Source organism: Poecilia mexicana, unplaced genomic scaffold, assembly GCF_051168715.1.
Source record: "Poecilia mexicana isolate PSO_F unplaced genomic scaffold, ASM5116871v1 scaffold_6, whole genome shotgun sequence".
NCBI classification, from domain to species: Eukaryota; Metazoa; Chordata; class Actinopteri; order Cyprinodontiformes; family Poeciliidae; genus Poecilia; species Poecilia mexicana.
The window spans coordinates 17,021,918-17,036,731 of record NW_028263375.1 but is presented as its reverse complement, the minus strand read 5'-3'; the positions used below and the strand labels follow the sequence as shown (position 1 = coordinate 17,036,731).

Genomic DNA, 14,814 nt, shown 5'->3' with positions numbered 1-14,814 from the left:
TGCAACCGATGCCAATCTTTTTATACAGTCGGTCTAGAATTAGCGCTCCCTCTCACAGATGAAGACTCTTTTAAAGTAAAGCTACATGAGTGTTCATTGACTCTTCAGTAGAGTGGATAGTAGCTGACACAGAGATGAGTTGTAGCTTCTCTGACCGCAGGCCTCCCCCGGCATTGCTGACGGCCAGGGGACACAGACAAGAACATTGGATGGAAGTTCCATTACCAGACCTAGAAATCCCATTTTGGTGCTACGTCCAAGTTTCATCTGGTCAGACCTCAAAAGAATCATAAGGCCAAAGTAAATCCAGACCTGAGAAGTTGTGTCTGGGATGCCTGAGGAAAGGCAACAAACGTCAGCATGCCCACAATTCTCACTTTCTAAGGGCTGGCTGACTAATCCATGATATTCCTCCATGATCTAAACCTGAAGCCTTCTGTAGCAGCAGAACACTGTGGCATTGTGTCCCTGCTTTTAAGGAACCTGTGATTCATTTACTGGCAAAACCTTTTGGATCTGCACACCATATTTTCTTATATTCAGTACTCTAGTGCATTTCATATTTTTAGGAAATGCAAACAGTCTTTTGTGACCGTGTGCATTGAGGATCCAGACTCTGATGTACCATCCAGTCTCTGCTTTTTTGAAAGAACAGTAATGTTACTCTGTGTTTTTTTCTTTTTTCGTGAATGTGTTCTTTTCTTCAGAAGTGGGTAATTTAATAATAGGTTCTATAGGAGCAGTATGAGTGGAAATAGGAGTATGGTGATTATTTAAAATCCCCGTAATTACACTCAATCCTGTGCATCAACCACATTGCAGTGTAATGATGCAATAGTGCTCTCTGCTGGCAAAAATAGAAAACACAATGAAGAATATTTCACAAGAAAGTAACAGCTATTATTATTATTATTATTATTATTATTATTATTATTATTATTATTATACCTCACTATAAGATTATTCCCTAGTTTTGTTCAGTTTTGGCACAGTCGTCCTCATCAAAATCTGAATAAAGAAGCTTTTTTCTATACCTGTGTTGAACCCTAACTCTTCAAATGTATTTGTTTTGCCAAGAGATTCATTGCTTTGTCTTCAGTTTGAATGTCTAAATAAAAAAAATAAAGACCCACAAAAAAAAGACATTATGAAGTGAAAGATATCAATCTTTTCCTCTTTTCTTTTACCTCCAGGTCTGCTTTGCTTCAGTGCCAGATCCATAGTCCACCATGAGGGTGAAGAGATGAGCTTGCAGAGAGCAGCCCTGTCCCTGCAGTTCCTGCCACTGGACATTTGCTGAATCCCATTACCCAGAAGATGATGTCCCTGTCTCCCAGATAGCAATTCTGAGGACAAGGCCTTCACAGCACTGACTGTGCATCATGGCAGGAGAGACTCAGCAAATGCATACAGTCAAAGAGCTGGATGCTGAGTCCAAACAGCAGGATGAGGGGACGGCGCTGGAAAAGCAGAGCGATAAAACCACAAAGGCGTCTTCAGAGCACTTTTCAAGCACAGGCACTGAGGTCGGGCTCAGCACCGGAGGGGCCAAGACTAAAAAACTAGAGAAAGAAAGGAACTGTCCTCAGCAGCGTGAAGCTGTTATACGGCCACAGCAGACAGGGAAGATTGACTTCAGTTCACTGCAGAACAGATCAAAATTTGTCACTGACAGAACTTGGTCGACCGGGAAAGGAAGTCCCCAGTCACCAAGTGGAAAGGGTCGTAGCCGAGAGAAGGGGAAGCGGTCAGGGAAGACAGAGCGTGGCAACCCGCAGCAGCTGTACAGACTAAGCATTGCAAATCCACGCACCGTTGGCATAGCCTACCCACAACAGAAGGTTCTGCCACCCAAGAAGCTGGAACCCAGCCGTGGCCCAGTCTCAGGCAGCTACAGATTCAACATTCCCACCATGCCAGAGAGAGAGGCCGAGCTGCAGCAGCAGGAGCTCAGCTACAGCCGCTACTTCCAGGAGAATCCCTCTAATATTACCTCCCCAAGCTATACCTCACAGGCACTGGGTTCCTCAAGTGGAGCATCATCACACTCACACCCACCTCTGCCACAGCAACAGCAGCAGGCATCGATGGAGACTAACAGCACGCAGGCTGGTAGTCAGCTGATGATGACTGAGTGTCCACTTAGTGGCTCAAATGTATGGCAGTCGCCTGAACGGACCTATAATGGTGCTAATTATGGGGTTTCATCACAAAAATCCACTGCGCTCTCAGAAACCAGTAAGGCGAGTGCATTTGTGCCTGCTCAGTTTCAGTATGGAGGATATCACTTACTGGAGCAATCAAACTCTGAATCTTTTCCCTGTGAACAGAACCCCCAGCCACATATCAGCCACAACTCTTTTTCCTTCTCACCTGGAAATGGGCAAAGCACTTCCCAGAACAGCTCTCAGTTCAGTACCGACCATCAGCCAGATAGAAGCTCTTATCCCAACCCGCAGCAGCCCCAATTTATTCAGGGGGTGGCATCATCCATCCAGTGTTCCAGAACTCAGAGTGAAGACTCACCCAGCAGTGACAGCTCAGGTTCCAGCTCACAGCAGTCAGAACAGGGGAAGACCGCTCTACCTGAGAGCTCAGACATGAGTTCTCAGGCAGATTGTCAGGATGCAGCCTTCACATCAGGGAGTAAGAGAAACTGTCACCCCAAAGATGCAGCTGCCAGCCAGAGAACACTCATGCAGGCTGGTGTGCATGCAAGAAATATTTCACAGAGTCCAGATTCCCCGATGCACTTTCCTAACAGAACGTTCAACAACCCTGCACCCAGCAGCATTCACACGGGTTCCTCACCTTTCGATAAATCCATCAGCAGTAAGGTCGTGAACAGGCTGTCGCACTCATGGGAGGGACCTAATAAGACATATTCAACAGCAGATCAAAACACCATTCAGTACTCTGTCATGAACGAGAAGTTCCAGTTCCAGAACCAGACAACGATAGACCACAGGCTAAACTCATCTAAAAGCAACAGAATGCCCTGGCAGCAGATACGGCCAAACTCTGCCATGCCGAACCTCAACAGGATAGAATCATCGAGGCAAATAAGCAATCAGAAAATCGCCTACATGGTCTCGCCGTCTGACTGGCAGGATGAGAGTAAAGTGCACAAGCATAACTCATTCCAGAGCAGCAGAAGTGGCGACGTTCTTTCAAACCAGAGACACGAAAGTGTAAAACACAACAGTACCACTGTCTCAGCTTTTAAACTGGAAATGAACCACACGCAGTTATGCGAGGCCAAGAATAAGTCAGGGTACTTTGGACTCAATCAGACCCTTCCGACAGGTCCATCGAGAAACTACAGCTACCCACCACTGCAGGTCCCGCCCTTGGGGCTTTTAAAGGTGTCACCATATGAGTCTCCTTTGCCATCTCCAGTCCATAACCCTGCATCAAGCAGCACCTGCTCCTCCCTCTCTCCAGCATCCACCAGCCCCGTCAATATTGGCTCAGACGACAGTCAGATGACAAAGTCAGCCCCACAACACCTGTTCTACCAACCTCCACAAGGCAAAACTCAGTTGCAGTCAGATCACATGAGCACACATTCCCACCAGTTTCATTCTGACGCTCCACGAAGCCTTTCCTATGTGCCAGACAGAGCCAAAGATGAAACGATGAACTTTCTGCAAAACACCACACATACAAAAACAGCAATGGACAGCAGTAAAGGCTACGTGAATAGTTTCGGCGTGGAGCACCACCAGCCTCCTCCTCCGTATTCTGCACACCAGCTCCTAGCCAGCTCACTGGCCACTGCAAATCTGGATCAGCTGGACGTTCTCCTGACGTGCAAACAGTGCGATCAGAATTTCAGCAACCTGGCTTCGTTTTTAGGCCACAAGCAGTACTGCGCTCAGAACACGCTTGCGCAAAACGAGCTCAAAGATTTATCAAAGTTGGAGGACAACAGGAAGTTCCAAGCAGAACCGGTTAAAGCAGCATTAGCCGTGTCGAGTACTTCTCTCTCAAGGTGTCCATCCGACCTTCACCTGTCATTGCTGGGCCTCAACAAAAATGGAGAACTGATTTCTGACAGTGAAACAAAAGGAGACGCCAAAGATGACCCATTAAAGCTGGGTTTGTTCTCTGGTCCCGGTAACCTTCATGTCTCGCTGCCAGAGCTGGAGATGGAGGATGCTAAGTTAGACAGCCTAATAACAGAAGCTCTCAATGGACTCGGATATCAGTCAGACAATGCAGAGATAGACAGCAGTTTTATTGATGCATTTGTTGATGATGACCTCACCACAGTCAAAACATCCTCAAACAAAATATGTTTGAAAACTAAAGAATCTGCACTCCCCGAGAACAAAATTAAACAAGCGGCCGATGAAAGATCCTTCGCACAGGAAAAGTGTTACAACTCTCATGTTGAGAGCAAAGGGAAAATGGCTGCGAGCTTGCAGGAGGATGAAAAAGTTAACATTAAAAAAGATGGATCTCATAAAAATTCAGAAATCGACTTCATGGATAAGGCATCAGAACAAGAAAGCAAAGCGAAAGAGACGAGAAAGCTGTGTAAAAGCGAGGACAAAAACTTGAGCTCACAAAGGTTTCTCCTATCCGGCAAGTTTTCCGAGCATTGTGGCTTAAAAAGCTTTCAGGACAGCTCTGCACTTCGGGGGTCAGCAGCGTTGCAGGCCTCCACGTCTCCAACCTCGAGAGCAGCAGCTAAAGAAAGCAAAAGGAAAAGCACTGGAGGGGGAACCTGGAGCAAAGAACTCATCCACAAAATAGTGCAGCAAAAAAATAAACTCCACAAGCTGCACGTTAAAGGCACCAAAAATCTCCAGTTTTCCCTGGTGATGGAGCGGCTCACTCCAACAGTGCAGAATCCCGCTTTTGGAGAATATGATTACGTATCCGATTCGGATGATGAGTGCAAGCCTGTGAAGATAGCGAGCCAAGGCCGGCTGAATCAAAGCAGCCGCTGCAAATACACATACACCAAGCAGTGTAAATGGCGAGCGAGAAGTGAGAGAGAGAAGGCGGCGTGGAGACATGAGTCCAAAGAGTGCTTTGAGATGAAGAAAAGTGAGGAGCTGTCTCTAACACCGGAAAAACACCAAAGGCTCAGGAGGCGAGGCAGCCGGTCGTCCACGAGCAGCGACCTCAGCACATCTGTAAGCCCCAAAAGCACTGACCGCACTGACTCAGACAGTGAGAGAAAGAAAGACTCTCCAGAGCAGAAACACCATGACAGATCCAACCCGCAGAAGCTTTTTAAAGAGTCCAGTACACTTGCACTGACATTCACTAAATCTGTCAAGAAATACAACATCGACAAGACAAAATGTTCTGACAAAAAGGGAATTGCAGAGGACCCGGAGAAATATTCAAATCAAGAATTTCCTGATCTGCTCCCACCTACACAAAAGGCAAAAGAGGCAGACAAGAACTCTGAAAAAAGAGGAAGCTCTCAGGCCAAATCAAGAGACAAAGTTGTGCCTCAGAAAAGTGACAACGGCTCAGTTGCCGACACCCTGCAGAGAACAGACAGTTCAAGCAGCAAAGACGGACCAACACAGTGCAAAAGCACAGATAAAAAAACTCTGGAGGTTAAGTCACCGCCTCCCGTTATCACAGGAGAAGCTGATTTTAATGTCGACAGAAACACAAAGGACAAAACAGGCGAGGGGCCAAAAACTGCACAGCCCGGGCTATCAGGCGCTGCCACATTGGAGAAACAGAGTGAGAGTGTCTGCATGGTGAAAGAGGCAATTATTTTGGTCAATGACCTAGACGCACACAGACCCCCATCTCTTTGCACATCTTTGATGGATGAGGTGTGCCTGTCCCCGACTGGAAGCCAGAGCCCACTGATACAGAAAGATGCACTCCACCTCATGCCCTACCCCATGGACCAGGAGCAAGGCCTCATCAAATCCCCGCTTTCCTTCGACACCTCCTCCATGTTCGGGGACCTCACAGCGTTCGACAGTGGCCTTTACTCAGAGATCCCCATTCAGAAAGACAGTTTCCATTCAGTGGAGAGCACAGCTGACAAAAAGGAGGCATTTGTCTCATCTTATTCTCCTTTCATGGAACAAAGAGACTGGAATCTCATGGTCAACCCTGTGCTACGGGACGAGATATCCCAGTACAAAGGAATTTCCGAGAAATCAAACGAGAAAAAGTCCGATTACAGTCACATCCCATTGTCTCTCCCGGAGAAAATAATTGACTACAGCGCAAATCTCAGCAGCTGTGCATCAGAGGACGAGCTGGAGATCAAGAGAATAGTAAATGAGCTTGAAAATCAGCTTCAGACGACTAAGCTGGAAAGCCCACCGCTCCTGATCCATGAGGATCAGAAACAGCTGCAAATGAGCAAATTTTCACCACTGCGAATTGCCGACGACTCTGAGCTTCAACACAATCGGTTGAACATCAAATGCTCAGATCAAACAAACCATCACTCCGAGACTTTCACAAACCCAGAACTCCCGTGGCCCGGTACCTTTCAGTTTGACCTGGTGGGTGAAAATCACGGCCCCCACCCTGAGATTCACAGTGAAGCAGCAGCACTTAAGCATGAGCACCTCCGTCCCGACGTAAATCTGGGGACCAACAGAGTGGAAAACGACACTCCTGGAGAAACAAAAGACGATATTTCAGAGCAAAGAAGATATGCTGAAAACCTCATGAAAAGCTTGGAGGTAATTTCAGACTCTATCTTCCAAAAAGTACCTATTATATCGAAACATAAGGAGCCAAATGTCAACTCTCCCACCAGTCAACAACATGAAGAAGCTGAATGTCAGGCCCCTGATGCAGCCGAGAGAGAAGATTGCTGCGAAAAGGAGGTAATTACCTCAAAGGAGTGTATTTCACTGCTTTCAAATATCAGTGAGCAGAAGGATGAAACTAAAATCAATCACAACGAGTCGCAGTCATCTGTCCACGAGGACTCTGACCCTTCGCTTGGAGGTAAGCGGTCCGTTTCCTGGTGTGAACCCAAAGCCAGACAAGATGAGGATCGCGACGCAGTAAACAAGGTTGAACCAGATGTCATGTCTGCTCACTGTTCAGCCGACAGCGAGGCAGATGATTTAAATCCGCTGATTAAAAGCAACGGTGATTGCAGAGAAGGCCACGATAACCCAGAGGCAGCAGAGGAAATCACTCATCAGCCTGAGGGTCATCCTTCATCACCGGCCCCAGCTGACCTTACGCAGCGGATTGGCGAGAAAATGGCAGGCATGATTAAATCAGCACTGGAGCAACAATACACTAACGACAACAAGAATCCTGAAGACTTCAGCTCACCACAAGCTGCAGAGTTGAAAGTGGGCAAAGTAATTGAGACTTCAAAGCAAGACAATTTGATAGCAATCTCTGCGTCTGAAAACCACAGCCCTTCAAATGCATACAGTAAATCGAATATGTCACTGGAGATGGTTAGCAAAGATAAGCCCTGCAGTCCTGAGCTGGTTAAAACCAATCCAGAAAGGTGCTGCTCACACCTCCGCGACACCCCATCTGCAGAGGGACAAAGCAATCTGTTGATCCTGTCACAGCCTGACGGCATCATTAACGGCGATTCCTGCAAAGTGACTCCGTTTAATGAGCCGTTAAAAACTGACGCGGGCCTCATCTTCGCCGAGCAAGAGGAGATTCTGAATGTTCAGGACATCAAAGAGTATCTCCCTGTTGATTTCATGGCAAGCCGGCAGAACTCGCCATGCAGAGAGGCATCAGAAGAAAGCCGCGTCTTTTTGGAATCTGCCTCGCCGGCCAGTGCTCTTTTATTAATGTCTCACCAAACACCCACACAGATATTTGACTCGAAAGGGGATTTAAATGCAAAGAATGAATGCAGCAGCGAATTTATTGGCAGACGCTCTCAAAATGCAAAATCTCCCATCGTCACGGACGACGGAGGGGCAGCAAAAGGCGATTCAATAAGCAGAGCGGCTGACATGGACTGCTCTCTGATAAGCACACCTCAGCTGGACCTCGGAATGATTCCAACACCTGAAACGGTCAGGTCCTCTCCTGTCACTTTCAGACCGCCAGAGGTGAAAGACGAAGTTGAAAAAGGTGATCTGATGTATGATTTAAAGCTCAGCCCCCTGAACTACAACGACCTCTCAGACGAGCCTCCACAGCTGAATCAGTACGACTACATACCGATATCACCTGCCAGTAAACCGGAGGAAGATTTCGACACCAAGCAGAGACCCGCAGAAAGCTGTGAGTCATGTGACCTGATCGTTAATCCCACAATGATTTTCAAACAAACTGAGACAGAAGCAACGATGCCACTTGGCTCAGATCACGAGGCTAAACTGCAGTCATCTGATGAGCCCCTAGTCCTACAGCAGAGTATGAAATTCAATTGTTTTTCACTGGGTCTCACACCTGTCATCCAAAAGACTGAGTCCTCATGTGGTAACACAAAGACAAGCCTGCCAGTATTTCATGATCCACTTCAGCCTGTTGAGGATTTGCAAATCCAAGCTGATCTTCTGACAAAAGCTGCAGCAGTCAATCCAGATTCTCACAAGGCTCCTTTCGAAGATGCCGCTCTTCCCAAAAAAGCTGAACCGCTCGTTATCTGTGAAAATGAGAAAATTCCCCTCCCACCAGAGAAGCAGCTGACAGCAGAGAGAGCCCCGTGTTCAGCAGGTCAGCAAACACACAAAGAGACGACACACAAGAAGTCACAGGGCAGCGATCCGCAGGGCAAAGTGCTCTGTGAGATTTGCTTCATGTGTTTCCGAACTGTTCCTGGTCTGAAGAGACACAAGGCCATGAAGCATGTAGCCAGAGCTGAGAAATGCACACAGGGCACGACACCGAGCCATCAGGGGACTGCGCTTATTTATGAAGCGCCGGTGAAAAAGCAAAAAGATGATTCACAGAGGTGTTTCCCAACAACCAAAATAGATGGGCTGCCTGAGCTAAGCGGCTCTCTCATCTCTAAAACGGCGGAGATTGAATCAGTCCTGGAGGAAATAGCAACTGAGATGAGCAGCGTGGCAGTGGATGAGATAAGCCATCAAAACCCTCCACTGCAGGCAAAGGCAAAGAAGAGCAACAAAGGAAGAAAGAACAAGAGCAGTGAGCTGAATTCTGACCCCTTCTCTGACGAGCTCCTGAAAATATTAAAAACAGACATACTTCAAGCCATAACTCCCGAATTTAAAAGCAGTGCTCTGCAGGAGCAAAGCAAATGCCCTGAGGTGAAAGTCGGTGAAAGAGCAACCCCAGACGCTCTTGGCGAAGAGTTCTTTCACCATGCCGCTGCAGACACTTATAACAACACAAACCAAACTCCACCTAAAGAGCCAAATGAGATGAATGAAACTGTGGCGCACAATCAGCTTGAAGAAACGAAGGTGACAGAAATGGCATATATAGAGACGTATGCAGAAAGTAATGTGGAAAGTGCATCTGTAGAGAAGGAGATCACTGGAGATTCCAATGAGACAGAATCAAAAGGAACCGAGGACAGCCTTGGCTTGGAGATTCTTAGAAATGTTTCAACAGACATGAAATGCCCTACCAACAATCTAAATCCCACCTCCTGTCTGAATTCCTCCCCTCCCAGTCCGCCCGGCATCAGCTCAGACTTAAGGGCCATACTCGACGACGACACCACATTCTCACAGCTATTTCCCAGAGACGAGGAAACTAAGAGGAAAAAGTGTCCCAGAGTGTATGGCAAAAGAAACAAGAGACAGAAATTATCAATCCCTTCAGACGCGGCTGCAGATTACCTTCCTGCTGAAACTTTCATACAAAATAAAGACCAATACATGGAACCCCACAGCATCCAGACCGTCACTGACCATCAAAGTAAGCGCTGCGAATATGAGACTATTTCCATTGACGATGCCATCATGCTGAACATGTGTCACAACAGCACTATAAAGGCCGACGACAATCCAGTGCCAGATGTCAATCAGAACAATCAGCAGGATGTTTGTGAGGTTGGAAATAATCATTTGAATCTAATTGAAAGCACTGTCAGTAAATCTACACCAGAATGGAGCTCATCCAGTGACTTCACTGGCTTTGAATCTTGCCCAGTAGTGACCTCTGAACCTAGCGATTGCAAACATGAAGAGCCTCTGCCAGCAACTCCCTGCACGATAGAGCCGCATGTTGCGGAGGGTGCTCAGTCCTTCCAAGCCATCGGCGCACAAAACATCAAAACAACATTTCAGCTACCAGAGATACAGTATCTGGACTCGGAAAAAGATGCCCAAGTGGCTCCTTTTTCTGAGACTGCAGATGCAGATGGAAAAGAGGATGAAAAATCCAGGAAAGCGACAGAGCGGCGAGGCAGGAAGCGACAAGACGGAGGGATTAAAGTCAAAGACAAGCAGTACAAATGCAAAGTGTGTTTTACCTGGTTCCTCACTCTCGGAGAGCTAAACTTTCATAAGCTGTCCCACAACCCATCCCCTCCCCCCACCTGTTACATGTGCGTGCAGCGCAAGTTCAGCTCCAGAGAGCAGCTGAGAGACCACCTGAGGGAAAAGCACGCTAAAAATAAGACAGGAATCTGGACCTGCGGAATGTGTTTGAAGGAGATTTCAGATGTCTGGATGTACAATGAACACTTAAGAGAACACGCCACTCAGTTTGCCAGGAGAGGACAGTCTCAAGGCTCCATGCTTGGTATTTCTGGATGCTTCATGCAGGAAACGGCTGTGAAGAACTTTATATCCTCGATCATGCAGCAGCGACCCAGCAAAGCCAACAGAGAGTCAAGCAAAGCCACTAAAGAACAGGAAAAAGCAGCGGCAGGAGAAGGAAAAACCTTGGAGGGGGCTGAGACTAGGGCACACAAAACTAAAAGCAGTGGAGGAGGCGGAAAACAAAGCACTTTAACCCCAATCGAGGTACTCCACAAAACAGAGACGCCGAAAAGTGTGGAGATGCATCCCAACTGCAAAGATCCTTCAAGAGACTGCCACCACTGTGGAAAACAGTTCCCCAAACCCTTCAAACTCCAGAGGCATTTGGTGGTGCACAACCTGGAAAGGATCTTCCTGTGCCACAAGTGCCCCGTTTCTTACCAGGAGGCCCAGGAGCTCAAAGAGCATCTGAGGAGAGCTCATGAGGAGGTGGACGACCTGGATTCGAAGCACACGACTCTTTACACTTGTGAGCTCTGTGCAGACGTCATGCATGTGATTAAAAAGTCGTTCATTTGCAGCACTTGCAACTACACATTCTCAAAAAAAGAGCAATTTGACCGTCACATGGAGAAGCACCTGTCGGGGGGGAATAAAGTTTTCAAATTCAGAGCCGTCCTCAGACCCGTCAAAGCGTCCGCCTCCAAAGAAAACGAGTGCGACTCACCAGCCAGTAAGAAGAAGAGGCTTCTCTCTGACAGTCTGCAAGAAAACAGCTCAGACAGCGGCATCGCTAGTTTGAGCTCACTACACTTAAACCAGAACGCTGACACGCAGTGTTCAAAGCCCTGCGCACCCACAACTGATGACTCCACTCAGACCGTCCCGAATGAATACCACGACGATTCAAGCAACGCGAATGTGAAAACGGAGGATATTACTGCAGACTGCTCTCAGTTGCTTGAAGACTTGGAGAACTGCGTTCATCTGAGCCCATCCAGGTCCGCGACACCAAAGAAAGAGGAACTTGATGTGACTCTGCTACCTAACCTGGAGAAGGAGGATGACAGGAAATCGATTACTAAAACGTGTGATGTGAAAGAAGAGGATGAATCCGTTTGTATAAGAGCAGAAGGAACTTCATGGGCAGCATCTAAAGAAAGTAGCATGGCAGGGGAGAAGGAGGTAGTTATAGATAAAACAGATTTGCCTCCAGCAGTTTTTGAGAACTCTTCTGTCTGCTCAACAGAAAATCAAATTTTTCTGCAGACACCTGAGTCTGCAGAATTAGCTGTTGATGAGTTAAATCAGCAGGGGGATGATGAGCAGAGGCATTGCACATTGTCTTGTAATGACACTAAACAGCAGGCATTATCTCATGGTGCTGAGCAAGAAAGTAGCAGTCAGATGAAAAATAATGCCACTCCAGCGCCAACGCCAGAAAACACTAAAACCAGCACTGGAGCTGGATGTGCAAAGACGACGGAAGCAACGGTGGCCCCTCAATCCAAGGTTTCCCTTCTAGCATCGGCTGCGACCGACGACAAGGACTTGGTGAAACCACAGAAGAGAAGGAAGGACATGAAATCCACAAACAACATGCAGAGGGTGTCCTCGCCTTTCACACAAGAGAACTTTGGTGTTGACTCTAAACCCAAGAAGAAATTTCGTCAGAGCAAGTCTGCAAATCCCTCGCTGCAGAGGAAGCTGGACGGAGCCAACGAGTATCCCGTGCTCTCCTCTGTACGGGACGATGTTGTTAGCAACAAAATAATTTCCAAGTGCAAGAATGTAAACTTGAGCTTACAGGCAAAAAGAGGTTTGCTTGAAAGCTGCACGCCAAAGAAGCCTGACACCGTTACACCTCAAAACGCGGAGAACAAAGCCAAAAGGGGACCTCTTGGGAGATCTGTGCATTCTCCTGTGTCTAAAGTGCCTTCAGTTCCAATGAACAATTCTTTAAACAAGCCAAGGCCAAAGATGGGGGTCAGGACAGTGGAGAGTAATTCTTACCGGACAGCAGAGTCGCAGAACCACATTTTGAGTCAGCTGTTTGGTCAAAAACTCACCAGCTTTAAGATTCCTTTGAGGAAGGACACATCCGAATCTATAAACTGAGGGGGCGGGATGGGGATCTGTGAATAAGAGTCTGTAAATTTTTGCAGTTATAATTGTTTAAGACAAGTCATTATGGTGAATGAAATTGCACAGCTGTTTTATGTGAAATACTACCGTTAATTACTTCCGTAGTCACTTTACGTCTTCTTATGTACATGTTTTTGTTTTTTTTTTATTACACAAATGTGAGGACAAATGACAGGTAGAAACTAAATATTTCATTGGGGACTTTAACATCACTTGCATAAAGGAGACTTTAAAAAAAATAAATAAATAAAAAGTATACTTGAAAAGAAAGTAAAATAATGTTTTTTTTAAGTAACGCATCTCCGTTTTTACAGAAGTTACATTATTCTTTTAGTCTTTTTTTTTTTTTTTTTTTTTTTTTTTTTTGCTAAAGGACCAAATTGTGCCGTACCTTACTTGGACATTTGTGCACCTTGAGTACATGCTTCCAACCTTTTCATTTTGTATTGTTTTTACACTTTACTGTACTAAGTTGACATTCATTATTATAAGGCTTTTGTATAAACACCTTGGTGCTACATGTTGTTTAAATGTAATGTGAACGTCCATGTCCTCAGAAGGGAGATCTGTAGTAATTACAACATATACAGCCAACTGTTTTTTTTTTTTCTACTTTATTGAACATACTGTATAAACCAAATCATTCATATGTAGGCAGAAAAAACTCAAAACTTACAACAGCTTCTGGTGTACACGTAAACTCAGGTGCTGATGAGGACATCGCAGTCCCTGGACCTGTATTTGGAGTTCTTTCCATGCACTGATAATACCACACACAAATGACAAACTCATTTATCTGTGTCCGTAACTCCAAATGTTTAATTATTAATAGTATTTACTTGGACAACAAAGGTGCTTTATCTTGTTTATACTGTATGTACCTTCATTGTATAGTATTGTAGGTAGAATATTGTTTGATGTAATGCTTCATGACAAAGTTTTATTTTAATAATGTGCAAAATGAATGACATTGAAAAGAAAGGGAAACTGCGCGTCTCTTGCAGGTTGTAAAGTGGTTCACTAAGTGCCTGTTTTACAGTTTGTTATTAAAGATCTGTATTGGTCTCTTATCGCTCTTCTCCTCCTTTGTTCTTGAAATGTTTTGCAAATGTTTCCTGCTTCCCCGCGGACGGCATCTGTCACCAAATGCATCAAACAGCCGAAGCAGTGGAAGCTGCTTGTGCCTGGAGGCAAAAAAACAGGTGCACACAAAACAAAGTCTGACTTGATTTTTTTTTCTTTCTCCCTCTCTCAGATGAGCACATCAATGAGTTAACTCGTCATTTGAAAAATGAGCAAAAATGTACCTTTTTTTTTTTACTACAGGGAAGCATTTAATAGAAGACAGATACATTTATCCAGTCGTGCATCTGTCTCCGTGAGCGGCCAGCGGCTCTCACTTGTGTCGCGCTGCTCTCTCACCACATGTAAAACAGCTTCTATTCCTACATGAATATTTTTCATCCTCACATAGGAATAAAAAGCCATATTACACCGTGGCTTGCATGTAGAACTCAAAGACTGCAAACATGGAGGAGGAGAGTCTCACATCTTCCTATTCCTGAATTGTCACGAGACCTGAGGAGAATAGAAGAAAGAAGAAACGATATAAAAAAGAAGTTGTCATTTAATGCTTGTAAAAGTATAGAACATGTTTATTTTGAAAAACAAAAAGTACTAATGAACAAATTTGCTATGTTTTATCTAACAAATAACTTTCATAAATGAATTGCTACATTTTATAATTATAAAAGAAAGTTTTTCGGTTTTATTTCATTTAGCATTTCTTTCTCAAAAAAATTATTTATTTACTTGTTTAGTTTTTATCCTTATTTTAAAAATATATTTTTTAAGATTCATATTAAATTGTTGAAGTTCTAAAATAAGGACCTCACATTGAACTTTCAGTTTTGGATAACAAATTTTGAATCATGCTTTAATAAGAAATTGAGTTCTGCATTACATGACATGTGCAAGTGCAAGAACCATTGTCACACTCACCAAAATACATTAATACAAAAAAATGATGTAATTGCTATCGTTTCCAATTGGT

At 45.3% G+C, this 14,814-nt stretch overlaps 1 protein-coding gene across 1 annotated transcript in view; it reads left to right on the top strand.

Annotated features, from left to right (window-relative positions):
- znf469 (zinc finger protein 469) overlaps window positions 1-13,831 on the top strand; it is a 53,324-nt gene extending 39,493 nt beyond the window's left edge. Inside the window, exon 2 of the mRNA XM_014984047.2 lies at window positions 1,194-13,831. Within this exon, the coding sequence (XP_014839533.2) occupies window positions 1,383-12,734 (11,352 nt within the window). The 5' untranslated portion in view covers window positions 1,194-1,382 and the 3' untranslated portion in view covers window positions 12,735-13,831. The remainder of the gene's footprint in view (window positions 1-1,193) is intronic.
- Window positions 13,832-14,814: the final 983 nt, after the last annotated feature.